General features: G+C 45.6%; 1 protein-coding gene across 9 annotated transcripts in view; it reads left to right on the top strand.

Annotated features, from left to right (window-relative positions):
• The window catches only part of DIP2C (disco interacting protein 2 homolog C), a 436,795-nt gene that overhangs the window by 286,559 nt on the left and 124,943 nt on the right, over nt 1–25,293 (top strand). For all 9 annotated transcript variants that reach the window (XR_010146752.1, XM_016962526.4, XM_016962527.4 and 6 more), the window contains 6 exons: nt 1,097–1,306; nt 5,026–5,160; nt 8,059–8,178; nt 9,821–10,018; nt 14,980–15,071; nt 22,173–22,283. Coding sequence is in view for 8 of the 9 variants with exons in the window: in XM_016962526.4 (XP_016818015.1) it covers nt 1,097–1,306; nt 5,026–5,160; nt 8,059–8,178; nt 9,821–10,018; nt 14,980–15,071; nt 22,173–22,283 (866 nt within the window). In the remaining variant the exon portion in view is untranslated. The remainder of the gene's footprint in view (nt 1–1,096; nt 1,307–5,025; nt 5,161–8,058; nt 8,179–9,820; nt 10,019–14,979; nt 15,072–22,172; nt 22,284–25,293) is intronic.

Here is a 25,293-nt window from a genome sequence, read left to right as displayed (position 1 = left end):
ACAAATACTGTAAAGGTGAATTGATTTGAGTGTAAAATGTGACGTGATGAAGGTTTGTCGTGTGCCCCGGAGGAAAACGGGGAGGTGGAGGGGCTGCTCCACGTGAGGCACGTTCTGCTTTCTCTCCTGTTACCATCATCAGTGTCTTGATCCTTAAGGAACTACTTGGGTATCTAACACACACACCAACGTAGAAATAAATCAGCTGCATGGTTATCTAACACACCGACGCACAAATCAGGTGCATCGGTATCTAACACACCAATGTAGAAATAAATCAGCTGCATGGGTATCTAACACACTGATGTAGAAATAAATCAGCTGCATGGTTATCTAACACACTGACATAGAAATAAATCAGCTGCATGGGTGTCTAACACACACACCGACATAGAAATCAGCTGCCTGGGTATCTAACACACTGATGTAGAAATAAATCAGCTGTAGAAATAAATCAGCTGCATGGTTATCTAACACACTGACATAGAAATAAATCAGCTGCATGGGTGTCTAACACACACACCGACATAGAAATCAGCTGCATGGGTATCTAACACACTGATGTAGAAATAAATCAGCTGTAGAAATAGCTGCATGGTTGTCTAACACCCTGACGCAGAAATCAGCTGCATGGGTATCTAACACACCGATGTAGAAAAATCAGAGCCCACAAGAACATCTCAGGAGTAACAAGGGCTAAACATAGTCACACTGAGACTCCTGAGAGCCGCACAGGCCCTCAGCATCCCCTAGGAAACGCGGCCCTTGTTCTCTCACTTGGTGGGTGACACAAGCAAACACTTGGTTTCTTCCCAAACTGCTGTGTAGAGGAAGTGGGTCAGTGTGTATTTGTCTGAGATGACGGTGTCAAACATCTTATAGCATGTTTATATAAGGTGTGTTGGATGAAAAACTCATTATGCTAAAATAAATGGTTTATTATCTGAAACGTGGTTTAACTTCTCAAGAGTGTATCAAAAAGTCATTGAACAACTGTTGAGACTTACGTGAAGTAAATCTGTGTTTGGCGAGGGACTGAGATTGCGGTGCACGTTTTTGCTGCAACATACAGCAAATCACCTTTCTTCTTACACAGATACCTCTTCTGGCTCAGAAGACGAAGGCTCAGTGCAGGGGGACTCCCAGGGCACCCCCACCTCCAGCCAGGGCAGCATCAATATGGAGCACTGGATCAGCCAGGCCATCCACGGCTCCACCACGTCCACCACCTCCTCGTCCTCTACGCAGAGCGGGGGCAGCGGGGCTGCCCACAGGCTGGCGGACGTCATGGCCCAGACCCACATAGGTGAGCATGCTACACAGTGTCTTTCTGTGCCTGTTGTGTAAATGCCTTTGTGTGTGCACGTTCTCCTCTGTTTGCATCGTTGCAGCGGAATCCCTCGGTGGAAAGAGCACAGAGCTCCTCTGGCCCCTGGGGTGCTTTGGCTGGATTGTTTCTGGAAGCTGCTTTACGCTTCTCATGCCCAGGTCCCTCCCACAGCTGCAATTCCAGGGGCCTTGTTCCTGGGGAATCCTGCAACTGTATCCGAATTCCAGGGGCCTTCTGTTCCTAAGTCCATTCTTGTTCCTGGGGAATCCTGCAGCCATATCCGCTCCCATCTTTTCTTCTCACTTATGCTCCTACATGAAACCTTAACAGTCCCAATCAACAGGACAGGGTTTTAAATGTGCTCGTCCTGACCGTGGGAGTCGTTTAAGGAAACGAGGGCTTTAACTACAGCTGCTTGACGCTGCTGTCTGCCACAGGTGTTCAGACTTCTTGGGGGCGGCACACTGCTTTGTGTAGGTTCTATGACAGGGAGATCCTCTGTATTAGAAAAAGCACAAAGTTAGGATCACTGCCCTATGACGTTTGAACATGCTGTGGAAAAGGAGTAAAGTGAGAATTATTAGAGGAAGAGCTGGCACGTGGGGAGCGGTGATGGGCCTCACGTCGCTCTGCCTTTGAACGGTTGAGTAGTAAATGTTTTTCATCAAGTACGGGACTTGGGTTGAATAGGGTTTTGTGTGTGTCTCCATTAAAGCAGTAACCGGAGACGACTGTGTACCACGTCGCCGATAACGGAGCTCGAGCCACGGGCTCAGACCCTCCCGGTATCTCAGCTGCCGCAGGAAAACCTGATCCCTGAAAAAAACCATCAGTGGGAAGCAGGTGGACGTCATTGTGATTAAATAGCCCACAGACACCCCAGAACCCCAGAATGTTCACTTCTAGATCACTGACTCCTTTACGCTCAGAGGCGTTTTGGATTGACTTGGGTCTCAGCCCCTTGGTCGCTCACTGAGACTTAAAGCGTCGGCCGTCTTCTGTCTGGAACAGGAGTTTGCTGTCAGGAGAGCTGGGTCTGTCTCACTTTTCCCAATAACTGCTGCTGGGATCTTGAAGTCAGTTCTCCTGCTTTTAGGCTTTTGGTGAGGAAAAAAATGAAAAAAACCATTTCTTTTTTCTCTCTCAGAACTGTTGTGAGTATAAAGGAGAAAATAGAAATACTCTGTAAAAGTTTGTAAAGTAATACTCAAATGCAAAGCAGTATTAAACTTCAGTTTAACACAGTTTCAGGAACATGTACACTGGTTTATGTGAATTAATAACCTGTACTTGAAATCACAGCACGTTAAACAATGAACAGAAATGTGTGACTGTTACATTTTTTTTTGTAATAAAATTCCATGTGTATATTGGATCCCAGGATAGTGGCTGAGGCTCTGCCAGCTTTATCGGGCACCTGAACGGGGAGGCCAAACACCATCTCTGCCACTTGGGGGAAACATTTGTATCCTCGGATTTTATTCAATTTTAAGGAAATGGGCAGAATCTTACCAAGGAAAACACATATTTTTGAACAAGTGAATCAGGGCACTTGGCCTCCCTTTGCGGGTTTACCCTTGCAGTACTAGAGGAAGTTTTAGTACAAAGAATGTATCCAAACTATGGAGGGGCTCATAACTCATGTACATCAAGGCTCAGTGTGACCCAAATGTAACTCTCGGGTGACCACATTCCGGTAATTTCTAATTAGGCACAAAGATAATCTTCCTAGACTATCTGGAAATTTTCTGTAACTTTGAAATTTTTTTGGAAAAAAAGCAGTGGCAAAATAATGAAACTTAATCAGAAAAGGAAAAATATTTTCTGTGGCAAAACAAAAGTAAAAAGTCAGATTTGCATTTGACCTTGTGAGATAATCAGAAGCCTACAAACAGGAAAGTAGCATGTGTGATTGTGCGTCTGCGTGCGCGTGAGTGTCCTAAGGAGTCCAAGCACAACAGATGGCTGAGTCACACTGGCCGATCCCTCCGGCAAGGGACAGAAGTGGAGGCTGCAGAGGCTGCTTGCGTCCGAGGGGAGAAAAGCCCAGGGCTGCAGACTCAGGTCACGGAGTCTCACAGAGCTGGCCACGCTTCTACTTGCTGTTGAAGCAAAATCTCAAGTCCTTTGTGGATTTTTTCCACCAATTTAATTATGCCCGCAATTAAGTAGGGACATCTCACATGTATCTTAAGAGTCAAGCCAATTTGGCATAAGATAGGAAATCCCATTCTAGTTTTCTTTTTCCACTGCTCTACCCGCTGTCCATCTACAAGCTGTGTCCAGCGTTTTCACACCTCGGAGCTGAGAGGAGGCCTCCCAGACGCTACCATCCAAGTCCGCTGAGGACTTGAGGGTGTGTGTGTTGGTTCTGCAGGAAGTCGGGCCTGCCTGCCTCCAGGTGGAACGTCGTGGCACTGACGGGCGGTGTGGCGGGCCCTCCCCTTAGTTCTTGTCTTTTCAGTCACGGGTTCCCAGTGAACGGCATTGCCGAATCTACTTGTGACGCCGGACTGACACCGTCAGGAGGGGCCGACGCCGTGTCCAGGCAGCTCGGCACCGCCCACCCGGCCCGGTTCTCAGATCACAAAGGAGCGTCCTGTCACGGCCTCTTCTGTGCCTCGATCTTCTGTGTCCTGTTTTTGTGCGTTCAGTTGATTTCGCCGTCTGGACGGCCTCCGGGCGCGGTGCGGACATGGGCAGCGTCCGGTGAAGATAGGCTTTTGGGGATGAGCCTCACTTTCAGCGGCACAAAATACCGCCCTTCTGTTGCGTGGGACAGTGGCGGGGTGATCCTGAAAAGCTTCCATCAGAGGAGGATTCAGGATCGCGATCCGCATCGTGGCGCCCGTCATCAAGATTCTGGGTGTGACGGGCGTCATCAGTGGGCTGCTTGGCACATCTTCCTCAATGCGTTATTCATTAAATAGAAAAGCATGCTTTTCCCCATTCAGCCACGTACGGCTTAACTTTATCTCCAGGGGGTGCTGTAAGAGAAAGAGCTCCACGCGCTCATTGGCCTTACACGATCCTTAGTACACATTAGGGTGTAACGTGGTTTTTTGAATGACTGGTGTTGTTTGTACTAAGAGAAATAATAAAATAATAGTTCTTGATGTCTCCCCCTTTTATGAAGAAAATCCTATGAACTGTATACGTGTTAACTCACATAATCCACCCAACTACCCTACACGGTCATGGCCATTACTGTTCCCATTTGACGAAGAAACTGAGGCACGGAGAGCTTAAGGGACATCCCAAAATCCCCAGAAGTTTCCAGAGCCGGGTTTCCAATTCCAGGCCCTTGGCTCTAAAGCGCAAGTAAAGCCCTTGGCTGTGTCGACTGTGGCAGACAGGAAACAGGACCCCTCCGTGAACACACACAGGGTTCCTGATGCCCTGCCATTGCCAGTCTAACGTTATTCTAGTTAAAATGCTGCTGACATGGCTCCTGTTAGGAAATTACGTCTGAGGTTTTACCGAACTCTGCTCCATTTGCGGCAACATGAGTTATGCTGGGGTCCCCCTTTGTGCTGGATGTGTTTGTGGCAGATGCGGCTGAGATCGGCTCTGGCTTTTCATGGCACACCCAGGGTGAGCACCTGTGCTTCAGTCTCTTCCTGGGCTGTGGCTTGTTCCACCTTCAGAGCAAACATCACAACCACCAGAAAATCTCATGATGTGTTTCTTTACAGAAAATCATTCTGCACCTCCTGACGTAACCACGTACACCTCAGAGCACTCGATACAGGTGGAGAGACCGCAGGGTTCCACGGGGTCCCGGACAGCGCCCAAGTACGGCAACGCCGAGCTCATGGAGACTGGGGATGGTACGTCCCAAAGGAGAGATGTGTTTTTTTCTGGTAAACGGTTTGTGCTGACGTCCCGTTCCATGCCCATGACTGGATGTGTTTCTTCCTGGGGTACAATCAGTTCTGACAAAGCCAATTTATCAGATCTTCGGGAGCCTCTCATGGAAGGTGGCCTAGCCACAAAAATGCAAATACCCTCCAAGTGAGCCCACAGTTATTCCTTGTAGGAAAAATGTAAATGTTGTAGGAATTTAGTCATGAGAAGAAAAAGAAATTTTAGAATTTGCTGCCGTTTTTGCTGCTGAATAACGGTGGTTCAGCAAATGAGAAATTCTCGTACAGGTGTGTTAAGACCATGAACAGTCACTTAGAAGAGCAAGATGAAGTTAAATGTACAACAGAATTACTGTCAGATGGGCTGATATGTTGCTTTAGACTTCAGAGGAAAGAGGGTCTTTTTATCCATGTTGGACAGAGATATCGGTGACTTGGTAACAGGCTGTGGCCGAGGGCTTCTTCCTTCCTTCTTTGTGGCCCGGTCTTGGTATATTCTGATTACAGTGGCTGTTCGTGTCACTCAGCCCCTATTCCATTTAAGTCTCAGTCCTTCCCGAGGTCATAAAAGTCAGGGTAGAACCTAGCGGTGAAATACAGTGCCCTTGTGTGAAGCTGCATGGAGCAGCCTTGGTATGCTGTCATCTTGCGGTGCACGGGACTCACAGGCGGACAGGGAGGCCTATCAGAGCCCTGACAGGCACAGTGGACAGGGAGGCCTATCCGAGCTCCGACAGGTGGACAGGGATGCCTATCTGAGGCCTGACAGGCGCATTGAACAGGGAGGCCTATTTGAGCCCCGACAGGCGCAGGCAGACAGGGAGGCCTATCTGAGCCCCGACAGGCGCAGGCGGACAGGGAGGCCTATCTGAGCCCCGACAGGCGCAGGCGGACAGGGAGGCCTATCTGAGCCCCGACAGGCGCAGGCGGACAGGGAGGCCTATCTGAGCCCCGACAGGCGCAGGCGGACAGGGAGGCCTATCTGAGCCCCGACAGGCGCAGGCGGACAGGGAGGCCTATCTGAGCCCCGACAGGCGCAGGCGGACAGGGAGGCCTATCTGAGCCCCGACAGGCGCAGGCGGACAGGGAGGCCTATCTGAGCCCCGACAGGCGCAGGCGGACAGGGAGGCCTATTTGAGCCCCGACAGGCGCAGGCGGACAGGGAGGCCTATCCTAGCTCCAACAGGCGCGCTGCCACGTCCTCACGTGAGGCAGAGCCCAACCGTGCCTTCGCAAGTGTCCAGTTAGTGCGCTTGAAATCGCCCTGATTGCCAGTGCGATGACTTTTCCTGGAATGCCTTTTGGTGTCATTATTTGCTTTAGTTCTCTGATGAGTTCGTCTTTACTAAATTGGCCATTTTTGTTATTCTTGTCATGGTCATTTTAGTAACTTTGTCGTCTTTCAAGTCTGTACTTTCGCCTTTGTTCCCCAGGTAAATCCTGCGTGGTGTGTTGTGCGGTCTCGGCGTGTCATGGCCTCCCACACCAGAATCCCACAGGGGCCCTTGCTGGGAGGGTGATTCTGGGTCACACCCCAGACGTCATGAGCTAGAAGTTCGGGGGTCCCTGAGGCAATTCTGACATCTGCCAAATTAAGCTTGAGAATCGTTGGCCTGGTGGAATGGTCTGATTCATCTGAACCAAATTAGTTGGGCTATTTAATAGGAACATACTATGTTTGGATATTGAGAGTTCTGGATTGTGTGTTTTTCTGTATTTTCAGAGATATGAAATATTTAATGTCTCAATTCTGAAAGTGCTATAGAGCATTTTGAGACTACCTATTAAAAAATCTTGATAGAAAAAATTTCCTTGAATTCTGTTCTATTCCCCCAAATGTTGAAGTCTGTTTTTTATGGTCCAGTGCGGGGGCGAACAAGGGCTCTGCCTCAGGTGAGGGGAATGGCCTGCCAGCTGCAGCTACAGAGACCCCTGCACCGTCCAAGCCCACAGCTCTGGGTGATGGTTTCCCAGGTCCTGCCGGCCCGCAGCGTGTGCCTGAGGAGGACGCTTTTGCTCTAGTTGTGGCATCAGCGTCTTGGTCCTCTGTCTTGTTCATTTGATTTATTTATCTTAAAATTTGAAAACTTTGACTCTTTCATTGATCAAACCAGTTGATTTTCAGAATGGTGCAGCATTCATTATAATTAGCACAGTATTTTAAAATGGGGCTTTTCTCGGTCCACTTGGATAGGTAGGGGCTAGTATTCTGTTACACAGAAATTTGAATTTAGAGACTTTAACTTCTGTGCTTTAGGATGCATTGCCTGTGTGTGGGCTGAGCTGCGTGGGTTTGGAACGCGTGTGAGGAGCTCAGTCTTTATTAGGAGTGGACAGGGCTTGGGCGTGGTGGTGCTGAAACCTGAGCCCGGGGCTGTGGGATGCTGGGGGTTCCAGACGTGACTCAGCGGCCCGATGTTCTCGTGCCTCCATGAGGCTGAATGCTGGTGGTCTCTGGAGAGATAGACTCAGGGAAGGACTTACTGCTCCACGGATGGTCTCACCCTGTTGAGAAGAGGGGGCCTGGGGCAGTGGGAATGAGGAGTCTGTCCTCTGCAGGTGACAATTCTGTCCTGAGAATCAGAGCTGGGGTCAAGCAGGTGTGGCCCTGAGGCTCCTCCCAGCATGACCAGCAGAACAGCACATCCTGGAACGTGGTAGACATTCGGGTCCAATGTATCTCTGTCCGGTCTCCTGCCTAGCCACGGGGCTACCGTACAGCATGATCACCTCGGGCCCTTCCCAGGATCGCGTCTAGGATGCAGCCTGTTGCAGCCGCGCTGGGGAGGGGGCTGTGGGACTGTGGGTGCTCATTCAAGCTGTGATGATCGTTTTCCCCACCCGCTGATTCCTGTTTTTCAGGAGTACCAGTAAGTAGCCGGGTGTCAGCAAAAATCCAGCAGCTTGTCAATACCCTCAAACGACCGAAACGACCACCTTTACGAGAATTCTTTGTCGATGACTTTGAAGAATTATTAGAAGGTGAGAGAACTCTTTACCATACGTTTCTTCCAGATGCTCCTATGGTCCCATAAACAATGATATTTTTTTCTGCAAGGCTATTTTACTTTTTAAGAGCAGTAATCGTGGCATTTGCTGCATGATGGGAACCCAGGTAGGGAGCGGCTGATGTTCCCAGGCAGCCTTGGTGTCGGCAGGTCTCTAAACCTGGTTGTTAGTCGTCCTCTGTGGGAGTTGATTTTGTTCTGTGACCCACGTCAGGTCTCTCTCTAAGAACTCTGTAAGAGTATAGAAATACAAGTAAAGTATAAACATGTAGAAAAACAAGTAAACTGGGGAAATCCTTCGCTGGCAGCAAAACAGACGTGTGAAGTGCTGTCTCCTCCCTCCTCCTGCTGCCTCTCCTTATAGGTGCCGGAGCTGCTGCCTTTGCCCCTGAATGCTCCTGGGTCTTTTTAGACAAACAACTTAAAGTTGAAATAAAGCACAAGAACTGCTCATTGTAGCAAACTTGAGCTCCTTAGTATCTTATGTGTTAAACCACAAGTAGAAACGACTGATTTTGTCAGTCATAAAGTGACAGACAAGTCTGTTCCAGAAATGGAAGAGATAATTTCCATTCTTCACCTCTCTTAAGGATTGGGCAGGTGGTATTTATGATGCACTGATTTTAGTTTTACTCAGGAAAATACTCACTCCGTGTTCCTGTTATTCAGAGTAGTTATAGCAGATTTAAATGTACAGCTCAGGCCAGGTGCGGTGGCTCATGCCTATAATTCCAGCACTGTCGGAGGTCAAAGTGGGCAGATCACTTGAGCCTGGGAGTTCGAGACCAGCCTGGGCAATATGGCAAAACCCTGTCTCTACCAAAAAAAAAAAAAAAAAAAAAAAATATATATATATATATATATATATATACACACACACACACACATATATATGTGTGTGTATATATGTGTGTGTGTGTATATATATTGCCCAAACCCTGTCTCTACAAAATATATATACATTATATATATATACACATTATATATATACACATTTTATATATATATATATATACACATACATACACACTCTAAAATTAGCTGGGCGTGGTGGTGCATGCCTGTAGTCCTAGCTACAGGCTAGGACTGTAGCAGAGGCTGAAGTGGGAGGATAACCTGAGCCTGGGAGGTCGAGGCTGCAGGGAACTGTGATCATGCCACTGCACTCCAGCCAAGGCAAAAGAGAGAGACCCTGCCTCAGAAAATATATTTATCATTAATCTTTAAGGACAAAATATAATTTAGCAAGATTTAAGCAATTTGGGGTCCAAAATCACTAGCTGATGTTGGTAATGGAAATTTCAGCATGGCTGTTTGAATTCCAGCCTCTGGGCACAGTGTGCAGCGCAGTTTCCACCTGTTGTCAGTTTGCAGCAGTGTGCAGGTCCACCTAAGCGCTCTACCCACATGCTGCCTTGGAAATTACAAGAACTAATTTTTTACCAGCATCCGTGATGCTAGTGTATAGACCCCAATTCTAGAAAAGCATGCTTTTCTGTCAGCTAATAAATGTACAGCTTAAGTATAAATCTCTTGGCTTCTTTATAAAGAATAAAAAGTAGCCATGCTAATGTGGATGCATTTCTCTTGTAACCTCTTGTATTCAAACGATTTAGTTCAACAACCGGATCCGAACCAACCAAAGCCGGAGGGGGCCCAGATGCTGGCCATGCGCGGAGAGCAGCTGGGCGTGGTCACGAACTGGCCGCCGTCGCTGGAGGCCGCACTGCAGAGGTGGGGCACCATCTCGCCCAAGGCGCCCTGCCTGACCACCATGGACACCAACGGGAAGCCCCTCTACATCCTCACTTACGGTAATCCCCAGGCTCACCCTCTGCCCTTTGCCCACCCCCTCGTACAGCCACTCCTGAACGCAGGAAGCTCAGTGTCCGTTTACATCCTCACTTAAGGTAATCCCGAGGCTAACCCTCTGCCCTTTGCCCACGCCCTCCCGCAGCCACTCCCGAACTTACGAAGCTCAGTGTCTGTTTAAATCCTCACTTACGGTAATCCCGAGGCTCACCCTCTGCCCTTTGCCCACGTCTGTGAGCAGCCACTCCCCGAACGCAGGAAGCTCAGTGTCAGTTTACATCCTCACTTACGGTAATCCCGAGGCTCACCCTCTCTGCCCTTTGCCCACCCCCTTGCGCAGCCACTCCCAAATGCACAAAGCTCAGTGTCTGTTACTTCTGGTGACTGACTGATTTTGTGCTGCCTTATGTTTCCGCACAGAAATAAATGGAATCTCAAGAAACTCTTTAGGAAAACTATTGATTTCAATATAAAAAGTTATTTGTTAAATATTTTTTGAGTTAAAACCAGAAATGGCTGCTTGAAGCAGTGACCATAGCTCTAATAAGATGTTAGATCTTAAATACATGTGTGATTTATTGAAATGCATGCTTTCAGCAAAGATTGGTAGTTAGAAAAAATGTCTGTCTAAACTTTCTGGTATGTATCATTCAGAAAAATCAAAATCGGTTTCCAAGGGACTTTTTCAGAAGGCCAGAGAAACCGCCTTTCCCTTAAGTCTTCAGTACAATTAATACAGTCTGTAAACTTTTTGCACATGGTTAACGGTAGCAGAGAAGTGCGTTTCTCTTTTTTCTGTGGATAAGAGGCCATGGAGGGGCAGATTGTCAGGCTATTTTCTCTCTGCTTCAGCTTTACAAAGAAAGTAGTAACTAAAAGGCTGGCATGATGGCTCATGCCTGTAGTCCCAGCTACTTGGGAGCTGAGGCAGGAGGAGGAGGTCGAGGCTGCATTGAGCTATGATTGCATCACAGCACTCCAGCCTCAGTGACAGAGCAAGACCCCATCTCTAAAAAATTAATCAGTTAGAATTTTCAAAAGATACGAAAATAACTGAAGGACCAAAATGGTTCATATTGTGTCTGCATGTCTGAGATTTATGTTGATAGCTGAAATTTTAAACATAGCTGTTTCAGTTCTAGACTCTTGGGATGGCATAGTACGTAGTTCCGCCTGTTGTCAGTTGGCAGGTTTTGTTTTTAACTTAAGCTTTTGTTATAACACAGCACTTTTCTGATTGCAGGTAGGAAAGGAATTGATTTCTACATTAGCCATCGAGGTCAAAAGCCAGATGCTATGTTGAACCGTGGAACCTCAGTAGACCCTAGCCTTTTCAGGGTGGGGCTCTGGGAGGCAGTAGCTGTCGACCTGTGCATTTCAGGACAGTTGTGGGATTTGGGCCTAGGAGCATATTGGGTTTGGGAGCATGCGTTTCGTAGCCCCTTTGCTTTTATGGCTTCATTGAGTAGTTTTAAATGGACAGTGTGTGGCATCCATGATGAAGCATAAACTTAATTTTTTTAATTATGCTGTCAGAAATAGGTTTTATTGAGTCAAAAGCATGAAAGACTTTTCTATGTGACCCTCATCTCCGGCTAAATTCAGCCCTGGAGCCAATTGTGTACTTGGAGTCGCTGCTGCATGACAGCTGATGGCCTCTGAGGCCTCCCCGCCTACATGCGGGGAATTCCAGGAGCAGCCGAACTGTTCGGGTGCATGTGTTCACTCTGAGAACTAATAGACGTTCACTTGGATGTTTAAAGCATGCAGTATGCATTGGCACAGAACTAAGCTTTGGGAAATCAAAGACGAATAAGACACAGTTCTCACGGGGCTTCTGATCTCGATCAGAAGGATCACCCCTCTCTGCTGCTGGAACATTGAACAGGGTTGGTGTCTTTCCCCTTCCTGCAAGGTTAAGATGAATGGGAGACGTAAGACACAGACTGAATATTCATATGAAAAGTTGGATTCATCAGAACTCATGCCCACAACCAAAGCATTTTAACTCCTTTATATGTTGTATTTTAATCATCTATATGTTGTTGTATTTTAATTATCCATTTTAATTGCAGGCTGTGGGTTGATCTTGGTTTTTACTTGTTAAAGGAATGTAAGAAAGCAACACATTTCCAAATTTAAGATTACAGCTTATCAGATGAAAACGCAGTGAACACTGGAAAGCGCCATCTGTGTAGAAACGCTAACGTAGATGAACACATGACTGGGTGTTGCTAAGATGAGTCAGAAACAAGCTCGTCGAATGAGAATTGTTCTAATACTGAGTGATTTGGTATTGAATGAGAATTGTTCTAATACTGAGTAATTTGGTATTGAATGAGAATTGTTCTAATACTGAGTAATTTGGTATCGAATGAGAATTGTTCTAATACTGAGTAACTTGGTGTAACTGAAGGGGCTGTATTCTCTAAAGTCCTGCCGTTTCCCCTCAACCCCCAAATTTAGCTTCCTACGAAGCGCTGGGGTAGCAGAATTCCCAGCGGATAAACTTAGGATCAGTAACAGAAAGTGTAGGTGGCTAATGAAAGCCACAACTGAATAAACTTGTAAAACATCATTCTGTTTTCCACTTTAGACTACCCGTGGCATTTCATAATCTTAATAAAAATAAGTCACGCTGTGCTGTTAATTTCCCTTCACGTCCTGCCTCACAGCAGCTCTCTGGTACGCTCTTCCTCTGCCTCCTCTGTGGATTTCTGGAGAGACCTATACGTTCATCTGGCTTTCCTACCAAGGAGATGCTCATGCTCATCTCCCTTTTAACGTTTTATTTATGGTTTTCCTTTTACTCCAGATGTTTCAAGAAATCTACATGCTTGAGCTAGCAGCACGCTGGGCCACCTTTCTGTGGCCTTGCTGCTTTTTTGCAGGGTTGATGGTGTCTCTCTCAAGCTCCCGCCTCCTTCCCGGGCTTGCTCTGGTTCAGCCCTTCGCTACCCACCGCCTCTCCCCTCACCAGTTACACTCTGTTCAGTTGCCTGTTCCTCAGTCAAAGCCAAGCGAAATTACAATTAATATCTAATACAATAGTGCTGACATCACACACATCTCCTTTATGAATCAGTTAAGAACTGCTGTATCTTTATATCAGCAGCTTAACTTCCTGCCTTTTCTCTTTGAGAAGTATAAAAATACCAAATATATTTCAAGAATTTTTCCAAAAGTTTGCATGTGTTTTATCAAACTCTATTGTTAACTAGCTTGTGTATGAACTTAGGATGTCAAGACTCTTAGCTGAGAATGAAGTTGAAACTTTCACAAACTAGAATGGTGCTAATTGAGTGTAATTGATTTATTCAGTTACAACACATTGTTTTTCTTTCAGTTGCAAAGAATTGATTGTAATTGTTTTACCCAACTATAATAGTTCCCTAATCTTGTTCACATTAAAGAAATCTGAAGCCACAAAATAATTGTTTTTGTTGGGGAAAAAATACTCCCTGAATTATATCTAATGAGCCAGTGATCTTTTCCAGGAAAATAAAATCCCCTAATAGAATTCCAGATGACTGTAAAGCTGCCCGTCTTGAAGACTGCCTATGGTGTTGAGGATGAGGAGCTAAGGAAGACAGGAGGAGGGAACATGAATAAATGTGTGTCTAGCAATTAAGTGCTCAAGAATATGCTAGAATGCACACCGTAACTTTGTATTTTATTACAGCTTGCCTGCGACATCAGTAAAATGAAGAAACATTTGCTGAGCACGTACTATGACCGGGAAGTGTCCTAGGAACCAGAACAATCAAAGATAATCATTCTCTTCACGTTCTCATTAGCAAGGGGATAAATACTGTGGTAGATAAATAATAATAACACTAAGGAACTCTCATTCTGATATGAAATAAATTCAGGGTGTTTTAATTTGCACTGTGTTGTAAACGACAAAATCTGATTTAGTGTTTGGATTTAAAATAGGGAAAAGATTAAAACAGTGATGGTACTGAAATAGAAAACAGTTAAGATAGCTGTTACCTTTATTACACTATTACAGCATTATCACGTCTTCTAACACCTTGACTACTGAGACGCTCTGGCAGCTGAAGCCTCTGAGACTAGGTTGTAAAAGGCCATTGTGTATTTAAGAACTCATTTTAGGCTTTAAAGTCATTGTTATTTGATCTCAGACTGTTACATTTACCATTATCTTTATCTGAATCCAAGGATTGTGATTAAAAACCCTAAAACCCTGAGGTTAGGAAAGTTTGAAGGTGAGAAACACAGGACTTGTGAGTTTGGAGCCTCTCGAGGCAGTTTTCTGCTCTGTGTTGCTCACATTCACGTGAGACCGGCTGTGGATGAGGGACATGTCACTGGGCGTGACTTTGTGGCAGTGACACCGTTGCGGTGGCCCCAGAGGACTTTCCTCCCTACAACCTTCCCCGCGGTTTCTGTGCTGACCTTGCTGCAGGCACTTCATGCACTAAGAGGGGATTTGTTTTGTGCCGGCCTTGTTCCAGTGTCCAGGCAGCTCTGACTGTTGGAGTCATTGCTTTTACTCCTCTTGACTCCAGGGACTCAGGATGAGTTTGAAGCTTTGATCTGCGAGGAGAAGGTTCTCAGGGCCCTCCCGCTCCCTGATGGTGTCATTTCAGCTGGGCAGATCCCAGCCCTGTGACGACGGTGTGTGCACTGTCCGCGCCCCCCCTCGCCACCCCCACATCACAGACAGATCAGAAGACAGGCCAACGCTTGGTTTTAGCTTTTTTATTTTCATTCTCTCTCCTGAAGTTTTGTTTTCAGAATCCCTGATGCTTTTCTACTTTCACTCATTTTCCATTCTTGCCTACCAGTTCCCCCTTTGCTCAGCTGCCCCCAGTTCAAGTCGCTTGCAGACCATGATACGCAGGAAGCAGAATGGACTCATGTCCTAGACTTTGACTTACAGAAGCAGTGCTCTCCGTATGGTTTAATACGCACATTTGTCTGTGATTTGTATTCATAGGCAAGCTGTGGACGAGAAGTATGAAGGTCGCTTACAGCATTCTACACAAATTAGGCACAAAGCAGGAACCCATGGTCCGGCCTGGAGATAGGGTAAGTGCAACTTAAACTGCTGGATCTACAAAACACAAGAGTCCTGTGGGAAAAGGTGCCCACTGTTTAAACATTACAGAGTTCAGCGCCACCTCCACTTTCTATTGGAAAGCAAGTTTTTATCTTAACTGCTACCTGGTAAGTTACACAGGGCAGATACTATTAATGGTATCTCCATTCTAACATTACATCCTGAGCAGGTAATGGTCTTGTCCATGCTTTATGCCCCAGTTTAGATGTGGGGCTTGGTGTAGAAGCTGGTTTTCTTGCATTTATGTGTAGAGCCTTTTTACCTATGTGCTTTAGATGCCCCAAAGATTAGGTTATCCTACCTAAAGGACTCCAAGTGAATTACATAAAGACATCATTTAGAGCTCCATAAACCAACAAGAGCATGAGCTTTGATTACTTAAGCAATACTATAAAGGCATGAGTCTGCTGTGGGCATGTTCAACAGATTGCAGCAGCTCCAGGAGACCGTGGCCTGGGATTCTTTCCCGTTTTTTATTGAACACGTTTGGCCTCTTTTAAAAGTAAATTGTAGGTGTCATATTTCCTGATCGTAAAATTTACTACAAAGCTTATAATAATCACAACAATGTGGTACTGGCTTAGAGACAGACACATACACCAATGGAACAAAATAAAGGGCCCAGAGATAAACCCTCATGTATATGGATAAGTGATTTCCACAGGTGCCAAGATACTCAACGGGGAAAGGACAGCCTTTCCAACACACAGTGCTGGGAAAACCGGACATCCACGGGGAAAGGACAGCCTTTCCAACACACAGTGCTGGGAAAACCGGACATCCACCTGCAAGAGAATGAAGGCGGATGTTTACCTAACATCATATGCAAAAAATTCATTCAAAATGGACCAAACGCCTAAATGTAAGAGCTAAAGCCAAAACCTAGAAGAAAACATAAAGAAAATGCCTTAGAAGAAAATATAGAGAAGACACCTCATGACCCTGGATTTGGCAACAGTTTCTTGGATGTGGCACCCGAACCACAGGCAACAAAAGGAAAATAAATAAATTGGACATTTACATTAAACATGTTTGTATATCAAAGAGTACTATCAAGAGAGTGAAAAGGCCACCTACAGAATGGGAGAAAATGCAAATTATTTGCCAACAGATTAATACCTAAATATTTAAAGAATTCCTACAAGTCACCACCACCAAAAAAAGCAACAACAACAAAAACGTTTAAATGGGCCAGAGACTTGAGTAAACGTTTTTCCAAAGATTTAGCAGTGGCCGATAAACACATGAAAAGATGCTCAGCATCCTTGATCAGGGAAAAGCAAACCAAAACCTCAGTGAAATGCTGCTTTACACCGAGAAGCACGGCAATTACTAAACTACTGAAAAGGGCACGTGTTGGCAAGGATGTGGGGAAGTCGGAACCCTTGTGCATTGCTGGTGACAGTGTAAAATGGTGCAGCCTCTCCGAAAAACATGACAGTCCCTCAAAGAATTAAACATGGAATTACCGTGTGATCCAGCAGTTCTGCTTTGGGGTGTGTACCCAAAAGGATTGAAAACAGAGTCTAGGAGAGAGATGAGTACACTCAGGCTCATAGCAGCCGACTCACACAACCAAATGGTGGAAGCAACCCCAAATCCACGGACTAGATGTGGATTTCCCATTAGAAGGGAGGAAGTTCTGACACATAACACATGGATGAACCTTGCAGATACTATGCCTAGTAAAGTAAGCCAGACACAAAACAGGTATTGCGTGATTCCGTTCCTGTGAGCGTAACTACCCAACAGGTCACCTTGCCCGCTGCCTGGCCAGAGCCAATTTGTCTAGACGGGAATTGCAATGGAGAAAGTGATTCACACAGAGCTGGCTGTGCGGGAGACTGGAGTTCTATTATTTCTCAAATCGGTCTCCCCAAGTGTTCGAGGATCGTTCAGAGTTTTTAAGGATAACTTGGCGGGTGAGGGCTTGGGAAGTGGGGAGTGCTGATTGGTCAGGTTGGAGATGGGATCGTAGGGGGTCAAACTGAGTTTTTCCTGCTGTCTTCTGTTCCTGGGTGGGTTTGCAGAACTGGTTGAGCCAGATGACCTGTCTGGGTGGTGTCAGCTGCTCCATCCAGTGCAGGGTCTGCAGAATACCTCCAGCACTGATCTTAGGTTTTATGATAGTGATGTTATCCCCAGGAGCAATCTGGGGAGATTCAGACTGTTGGAGCCAGAGGCTGCATGACCCCTAAACAGTAATTTCTAATCTTGTAGCTAATTTGTTAGTCCTACAAAGGCAGACTGGTCCCCAAGCAAGAAAGGGGTAATTTCGGGAAAGGGCTATTACCAGTTTTGTTTCAGAGTCAAACTATGAACTGAATTCCTTCCCAAGGTTAGTTTGTTCTCCACCCAGGATTGAACAAGGGACAGCTTAAAGGTTAGAAGCAAGATGGAGTTGGTTAGGTCTGATCCCTTTCAGTGTCATAATTTCCTCAGTTATCATTTTCACAAGAGTGGTTTCATGACATCCCTAGAGTAGTCCAACTGTAGAGAAACAAAAGCAGAAAGGTTAGGTGCCAGGGACTGGGGGAGAGGAATGCAAAGTTCGTGTTTAATAGGGACAGAGTTTCCATTTGGGAAGATGAGAAAGTTCTAGAGATGGCTGATGGTGGCAGTTGTATAACCTTGTGATTGTGCTTCATGCTACTGAATTCTACGTGTAGAAATTGTTAGAATCGTAAATTTTGTGTTACCACATAATGAAACGTTAATTGTAATGGAATAGCTCCTTTATCTGTAATGTGGTTTGTAGTCTTAAGAGTTGTTTTAAAAATTCTTTCATAGTATGGCCTCCAGATACTTGAAGTTTCCATATGATAATAATCACAAAATAAACTCCTGTGTTCCTCTAAGATGTCAGTAGAGATACGGGAGCACGGTTTGATGAAATATGTAAAGAGGCTTATTTTGGGCAGGGATTGGTTTGGCTTGGTTGGGTCAGGGGTGAAGGCGCTACTTTTCTAAAATTTTTCTGAGGAAAGATTGTCTGAGAAGGGCTCTCGAGGAGAAAAGATGAGCCTGTAGCTCTTGGGCGGGTTCCAGGAAGTAGCGTGGAAGGTGCTGAAGCCTTTCGCCTGGACAGCAGGGCCGGCTGTGTGAGGAGCCCTGGAGGGGAGCTGGGAATCCTTCAGCCGGAAAGGCCTTTGCTCCCCTGAAGAGTTGAGTGTGCGTCTCCTGATCGGCTGATGCCTGCTGTGTGAATAATTAGGTACAGTGAAGTATCAAAGAAGTACACAGAGGATTGAACGGAGGGAAGCCATGTGGGTTTACAAAAATCGAGCGTCTTTGTATTTGTCCAGTATTGTATTGGGATCACTATGGAGGTAGCAATACAACAGGATTTGTGACTGATTCAAATACTGAAGAAATGCCTAACAAAAATGATGTAAGTACAACGTTCTCTTCCTTAAAACAAACTGCAAAAAAATTTTCAGTTTTGATGCTAAAAGAGCCTTTAAGTATTTTACCCTTTTCTATCCATTACTTGTATTGTCGTGTGCGTACAATAATGTACAATTTTATATTCTGCTTTTATTAACTTTGTTATACCACATTTCAGTACAACTCTGCAGTGGTCTATAATATGAAATTTTCAGCATTAACTCTAGTGATAAATCAGTGAGAATTTTAAACCCCTGATAAAGAAGAACTTCCTTTGAGCAGAGGCACCAGGAGCTGGGAGAGGAGGCAGACACGAGGTGCTTCTCGGGAGAGGGCTGATCGCCGTCTGGCCGTGGGGATGACATGCATCCTCTCCGTCTCAGCTGTCTGCCCTTGGTGAAGACTCTGCCTCCAGAGCTGGTATTCTGGGAAGATGAACAAGTCAGAATTGAACATGTTCTTCATGAATGGGTGCAACCATCAGTTTTGGATGGAACTTCAACATCTGAATTTTCTAACGTTTCCTGGTGTTTTTTGGTCCGCCTTAGGGGAAGAAGTTGTACAGCAGTGGTAATGTGGAAATCTTACAAACATTTAACTGAATACTGTTTGTTCACCATATCAAGATATGAAAAACATGCCATCAGCTCTCAGTCTGTCACATGACACTCATGCCTAGTGTAAACCTCGGATAGTTTGAAGAAATAATTGGTTGTGGCTTATCCGCATAGATGTACAAATAATTTTATTCCCTTTCTAATCTCTCTTAGCAAATTGTAGTGGACTATAGAAATTCCATACAGAAAGGAAATATTCATATATTCATAGAATCTACAACTTAATTTTGTGTCTGCCAGTGATCCTGCATTCCGACCTTTCCAGCATGGCCTGCTCCCCTCTCAACGACCATCTGGATGCTTTTATGTCAGCCTGCTTACTTAGATACACAGATGATTAGGATGTTTGTCTAAAACTGTTCATGATGAAATTACTTCCAGTTAGGACATTTTTCATAAAAAATTGTTTAACTTCAAGAATGAGGCCTGGTGCGGTGGCTCATGCCTGGAATCCCAGCACTTCGAGAGGCTGAGGTGGGCAGATGACTAGGTCAAGAGATTGAGACCAGCCTGGCCAACATGGTGAAACCCTGTATCTACAAAAAATAGAAAAAAATTGGCTGAGTGTGGTGGTGCATGCCTATAGTCCTAGCTATTCGAGAGGCTGAGGCAAGAGAATCGCTTGAACCGGGGAAGCAGAGGTTGCAGTGAGCCGAGATTGCACTACTGTACTCCAGCCTGGGCGACACAATAAGACTCTGTCTCAAAAAAAAAAAAAAATCCAGAATGAAGTAATGCAAAAATGATGCACATGTGCTAAATCATAGGATTCACGTGCTGATGAACACATACCAAACTTGTCCATAAGGAAGAGTAACGCTAATGCTACCCCACATGTAAAATCACAGGATTCATGGGCTGATGAAAATGTACCAAACTTGTCCATAAGGAAGAGTAACGCTAATGCTACCCCACATGTAAAATCACAGGATTCATGGGCTGATGAAAATGTACGAAACTTGTCCATAAGGAAGAGTAACGCTAATGCTACCACACATGTAGAATCACAGGATTCATGTGCTGATGAAAATGTACCAAACTTGTCCATAAGGAAGAGTAATGCTAATGCTACCCCACATGTAAAATCACAGGATTCATGTGCTGATGAACATATACCAAACTTGTCCATAAGGAAGAGTAATGCTAATGCTACCACACATGTAAAATCACAGGATTCATGGGCTGATGAAAATGTACCAAACTTGTCCATAAGGAAGAGTAACGCTAATGCTACCACACGTGTAAAATCACAGGATTCATGTGCTGATGAAAATGTACCAAACTTGTCCATAAGGAAGAGTAATGCTAATGCTACCACACGTGTAAAATCATAGGATTCACGTGCTGATGAACACATACCAAACTTGTCCATAAGGAAGAGTAATGCTAATGCTACCACACGTGTAAAATCACAGGATTCATGGGCTGATGAAAATGTACCAAACTTGTCCATAAGGAAGAGTAACGCTAATGCTACCACACATGTAAAATCATAGGATTCACGTGCTGATGAACACATACCAAACTTGTCCATAAGGAAGAGTAACGCTAATGCTACCACACGTGTAAAATCACAGGATTCATGTGCTGATGAAAACGTACCAAACTTGTCCGTAAGGAAGAGTAATGCTAATGCTACCACACATGTAAAATCACAGGATTCATGGGCTGATGAAAACGTACCAAACTTGTCCATAAGGAAGAGTAACGCTAATGCTACCACACATGTACGAGTAACCTGTGTTAAAATAGAAGCAGAGTTCACAGGGCTTAGTGGGAATCCAGAAATAGGGTTGTCTATTAACACTGTAACATCGAAGGAAAATTGTTCTTCGTCAAGATACACCATACTGTTAAGGACCATCAGAAAACATACTGGCCAGGCAACAGTGGCTCACATCTGTAATCCCAACACTTTGCGGGGACCAAGGCAGGAGAATCGCTTGAGGCCAGGAGTTTGAGGCCAGCCTGGGCAACATAACGAGACCCCATCTTAAAAATATTTTTTAAAATTTAACTGAGCTTGAGGCCAGCCTGGGCAACATAGTGAGACCCCATCTAAAGATATTTTTTAAAAATTAGCTGGGTGCAGTAGTGCTCACCTGTAAGGCAGGAGGATCACTGGAGCCCAGGAGTTCAAGGCTGCAGTGAGCTATGATTGTGCCACTGCACTCCAGCCTGGGTAATAGAGTGAACTTCTTTCTTTAGAAAAAAAATCATAATATCTATTAGTAGGTACCAATATTACTTGATAACTTATATTAACCACACTTTTAGAGCTCTGATAATTCTACTCTTAGGAACTTAGTTCCTAAGAGAGGCTGAGCTGGCAGGATGGGTTGGTGCCACATCCAGGCAGCTACACAGGGAAGACTGCTGCAGGGCCAGGGCCCACAACACGTGCACGTGTGTGGCACCAGGGGACTGATGCTGCCACCAGTCCTAGCGCCAGTAACTTGGGCTTTACTCATAGTCAGCCTCCACGAACTCACGCCGTGTGTGAAGCAGCCCACTGAGTTCACTATGTACATTCTCTCATTTGACCTTGACCACTGCATTAAGACATCAGCTCTATCATTATTCTCACTTTTCAGAGAAGAACACTAAGGCTCAGAGAGGCCACAATTGTGCCTGAGATCCCAGAGCCAAACACTGCCATGGGATCTGAGCTGAGTCCTGCACATGGCCTAATGAACTGCACAGCTGTCCCAGGACAGTTATGAAGACTGTATAGAAATACAAGGAAGTATTTACAAAGCTTAGTGAGAAACAGTAGGATATAACTTCATCTATGTGGAAACGTGTGGGTATGGAAGGTAGTATGCAGAAAATGAAGGCAGTTGTACTCTGGTGACAGTATCATAGACGACTGTTCACGTTTGTCTTCTATATGAATTCAAGGCCGGGTGTGTGATGCTTATTAAAACACAGCTTACTGAAATGCATTTTACATAGGACCTGGTTCTCACTGAAGCGTGCCCTCTCACCTAGAACCAAGCTCTTCCGCGGCGTCTTAGGAAGCCAGGACCCCACGTTAATGCTGACCCGCTCTGGCCTGTCCCACAGGTGGCACTGGTGTTCCCCAACAATGATCCGGCTGCCTTCATGGCGGCTTTCTACGGCTGCCTGCTGGCCGAGGTGGTCCCCGTGCCCATCGAGGTGCCGCTCACCAGGAAGGTAAGGAATGCGCCCTTTGCTCGGTTTCTGGCTGAGTGAGATGGCTTTCACGGTGGCTGTATCCCGGCTGGGTGAGGGTCTCCTCGCTGTTCCTGGGGCCCTGGGTTTCCTTCGGTTGCCTCGATAAGGGATGCGGTCGCTAGTGGGCCCTGCAGCCTGGGATGGGCGTCCTGGAGGTGGAGCACAGCTTGCTTTGGGGTCAAACGTGGATCAGCAGCCTCTTGGTCAGTAAAGCAAGGGTGTTTGAGAATCTTGTTCCTTGGTGTCATGTGCACTAGAATTGGGGTAAATGATAGGTTTTTTTTTATTATTATTTTGAAGGGTGGTGGATGCTGCTTTTGTTCAGGTGTTTTGACATCCAGTCCAAGGTTGACCTATGATTTGTCAGGTTTTATTCTATAATGAAAAAAAGCCACTAAACTTGCCATTGTAATTATTGTTTAATCCAATGTAAAGAAATTAATGTGTGTTGTCAATCAAAAAGTATTTGAGACAGGTTTCAATTTAGAATTTTATTTTGCCAAGGTTGAGGACGTGGCCATGCCACAGCCTCAGGAGGTCCTGAGAACGTGTGCCCAGGGTGGTCCGGCTGCAGCTTTTGGGTTCGTGCATTTTAGGGACACATGAGACATTAGGCAATACATGTAAGACATATGTTCATTTGGTCTAGAAGGGCGGGACAGCTTGAAGCCGCAGTGGGGGCCTTCCAGGTCACAGGTGGATTCTAAGATTTTCTGATTGGCAGTTGGTTGAAAGAGTTTATCTAAAGCCCTGAAATCAATAGAAGCCAGTGTCTTAGGGTTCGGGGTTGTGGAGACCAAGGATTTTATTATGTGGAGGAAGCCTCCAGGCAGCAGGCTTCAGAGAGAATAGGTGTAAATGGTTCTTATCAGGCTTAAAAATGTGCCAGACTCTTAGTTAATTCTCCCCTGGATCAGGAAAAGGACCTGGAAAGGGAAGGAGATTCTCTACAGAATGTAGATTTTCCCCACAAGAGAGAGCTTTATAGGGCTATTTCAAACTATGTCAAAGAAATGTATTTTGAGGTAAAATACTTCGATTTCTTTCAGGGCCTGTTATTTGTCATGTTGGTATCTTATTGCTACAGAGAGTCAGCTTTGTCAATCTGGAGGTCTCTGTTTTAATGCCATTGCTGGTCAACTGTGTCTGAATTTCAAACAGAGAATGAGGGAGTAAGGGGGGCATGTCCGACCCCTCCTTCCTATCATGGCTGAACTGGTTTTTCAGGTTAACTTTGGAATGTCCTTGGCTGAGGGAAGAGGTCTCTTCAGTTGGTTGAGGGGCTTAGAATTTTATTTTTGGCTTACGCTCATACCAATGTAAGGTTTTAGTCCATGTGGATGGTTTGTTCTTCTGTAAAGCAGTTATGGTAACTGTAAGAGACATGAAGTGGGGTGGCTGCAGTGCAGGTCACGCTGCTGCTCCCTGTAGGCGGCCAGTCGTGTAGGAGGAAGCCAGCAGCACGTGCCCCAAGGGACTGCCCAGGTCTGAACCTGCAATGTGCCTGTGCACACTGCCCTTAAACCATCAGCTCCCTTTAGCACATTTGTTTTTTTTTTTTTTGAGATGGAGTCGCTGTGTCTCCCAGGCTGGAGTGCAGTGGCACGATTTCAGCTCACTGCAACCTCTGCCTCTCGGGTTCAAGCCATTCTCCTATCTCAGTCTCCTGAGTAGCTGAGATTACAGGCGTGTGCCACCACACCCGGCTAATTTTTGTATTTTTAGTGGAGATGAGGTTTTGTTATGTTGGCCAGGCTGGTCTCGAACTCCTGACCTCAGGTGATCTGCCCACCTTGGCCTCCCACAGGGCTGGAATGACAGGTGTGAGCCACTGCGCCTGGCCCCTTTAGCACATCTTTAATGTGTGGGTGACTCTTCCAGCTCTAAAAAGGCAACAATCACAGGTAGCCCAGGCAAAGAAACTTCAGCTGTCTTTGTGGCTACTCCAACATTAAAGTTTGTTGACTCAATATTTAAGAAAACCATCTGCCACGTGGGTATCTCTTCAGAGTCTGTGCCAGTTACATGGTTGCATTTCAAACTTCCCCTTGGATGGGAAGGGAGAGAACACAGGGTTCCTTTTGGAAACAGGAAAGATGATTGCTATTTTCATTTCCTATGTACAAAGCCAGGAGGTTCATGCTTGGCCTCCTGAGTATGCTCGTGTCTGGCAGAGGCAGGGGAGTCTGTGGTAGCTGCTATGGGAGAATGCCAGTTTGCCCCCCACCGGATTTGCAGCCAGTTTCCCGCCCCCCCCCCCACCGGATTTGCAGCCAGCACTCCACGTGTGCATCAGACAGCTCAGACTTCCCGTGAGGTGCTTTCTCATCCCCTGGGTCCCATGGTCTTCACAACAGGTGAGAAAAGTGGAAGGACTGGAGGACTCCAGTCATGCTTACATGACAGCCTCATCAGTACTATAGTTAACCCCAGTCCTGGGATCTAGTGAGGAGTTTACGAGGCTTCTCTTTAGCTGATGTTCATGTCCGTGGTTAGGGGCTCTCTGAACATGCTCTGAGGTCTCTAAGCGACAGTGAAATGATGATTTGCAGGAACTTGTAGGCATGAGCATGTGGTGATGGTTCAATAACCAGCCACAAAACATTTATCATTGTTATTCGTAACAATTATTTCTTCTTTTCTTCACTTCAATAATTTGTATTTATCCATGTTAAAGTGTATAGCCTGGTGTCCTCCAGTCCAGGCTGGTTTGTAGAGGAAAATGATTTGGATAAAGGGGGGAGGTGGTTTTCCTGAGCATGTTGGAGTGCTGCTCTCAGGTTGGCAGAAATGCCATCCTATTATCTCAAATCCTAGGCATAGCTCCAAATACCAAGGTGGCATTTATTTCAGCCATGAAACGTTTCACTGTAACACGTTTAAGATGCTCTGAAATAATGAATTAAGTACCTTTGAATGGTAGTAGAGACATAAACCATACGTTTTGAATAGATCAGAAATCTTTCCAAGGCCACGTGGCTGGGAAGCT

This window comes from Pan troglodytes, chromosome 8 (assembly GCF_028858775.2).
Source record: "Pan troglodytes isolate AG18354 chromosome 8, NHGRI_mPanTro3-v2.0_pri, whole genome shotgun sequence".
Classification (NCBI taxonomy): Eukaryota; Metazoa; Chordata; class Mammalia; order Primates; family Hominidae; genus Pan; species Pan troglodytes.
Note: the sequence above shows the minus strand (reverse complement) of the source record. Positions and strands in the feature narration are given on the sequence as shown.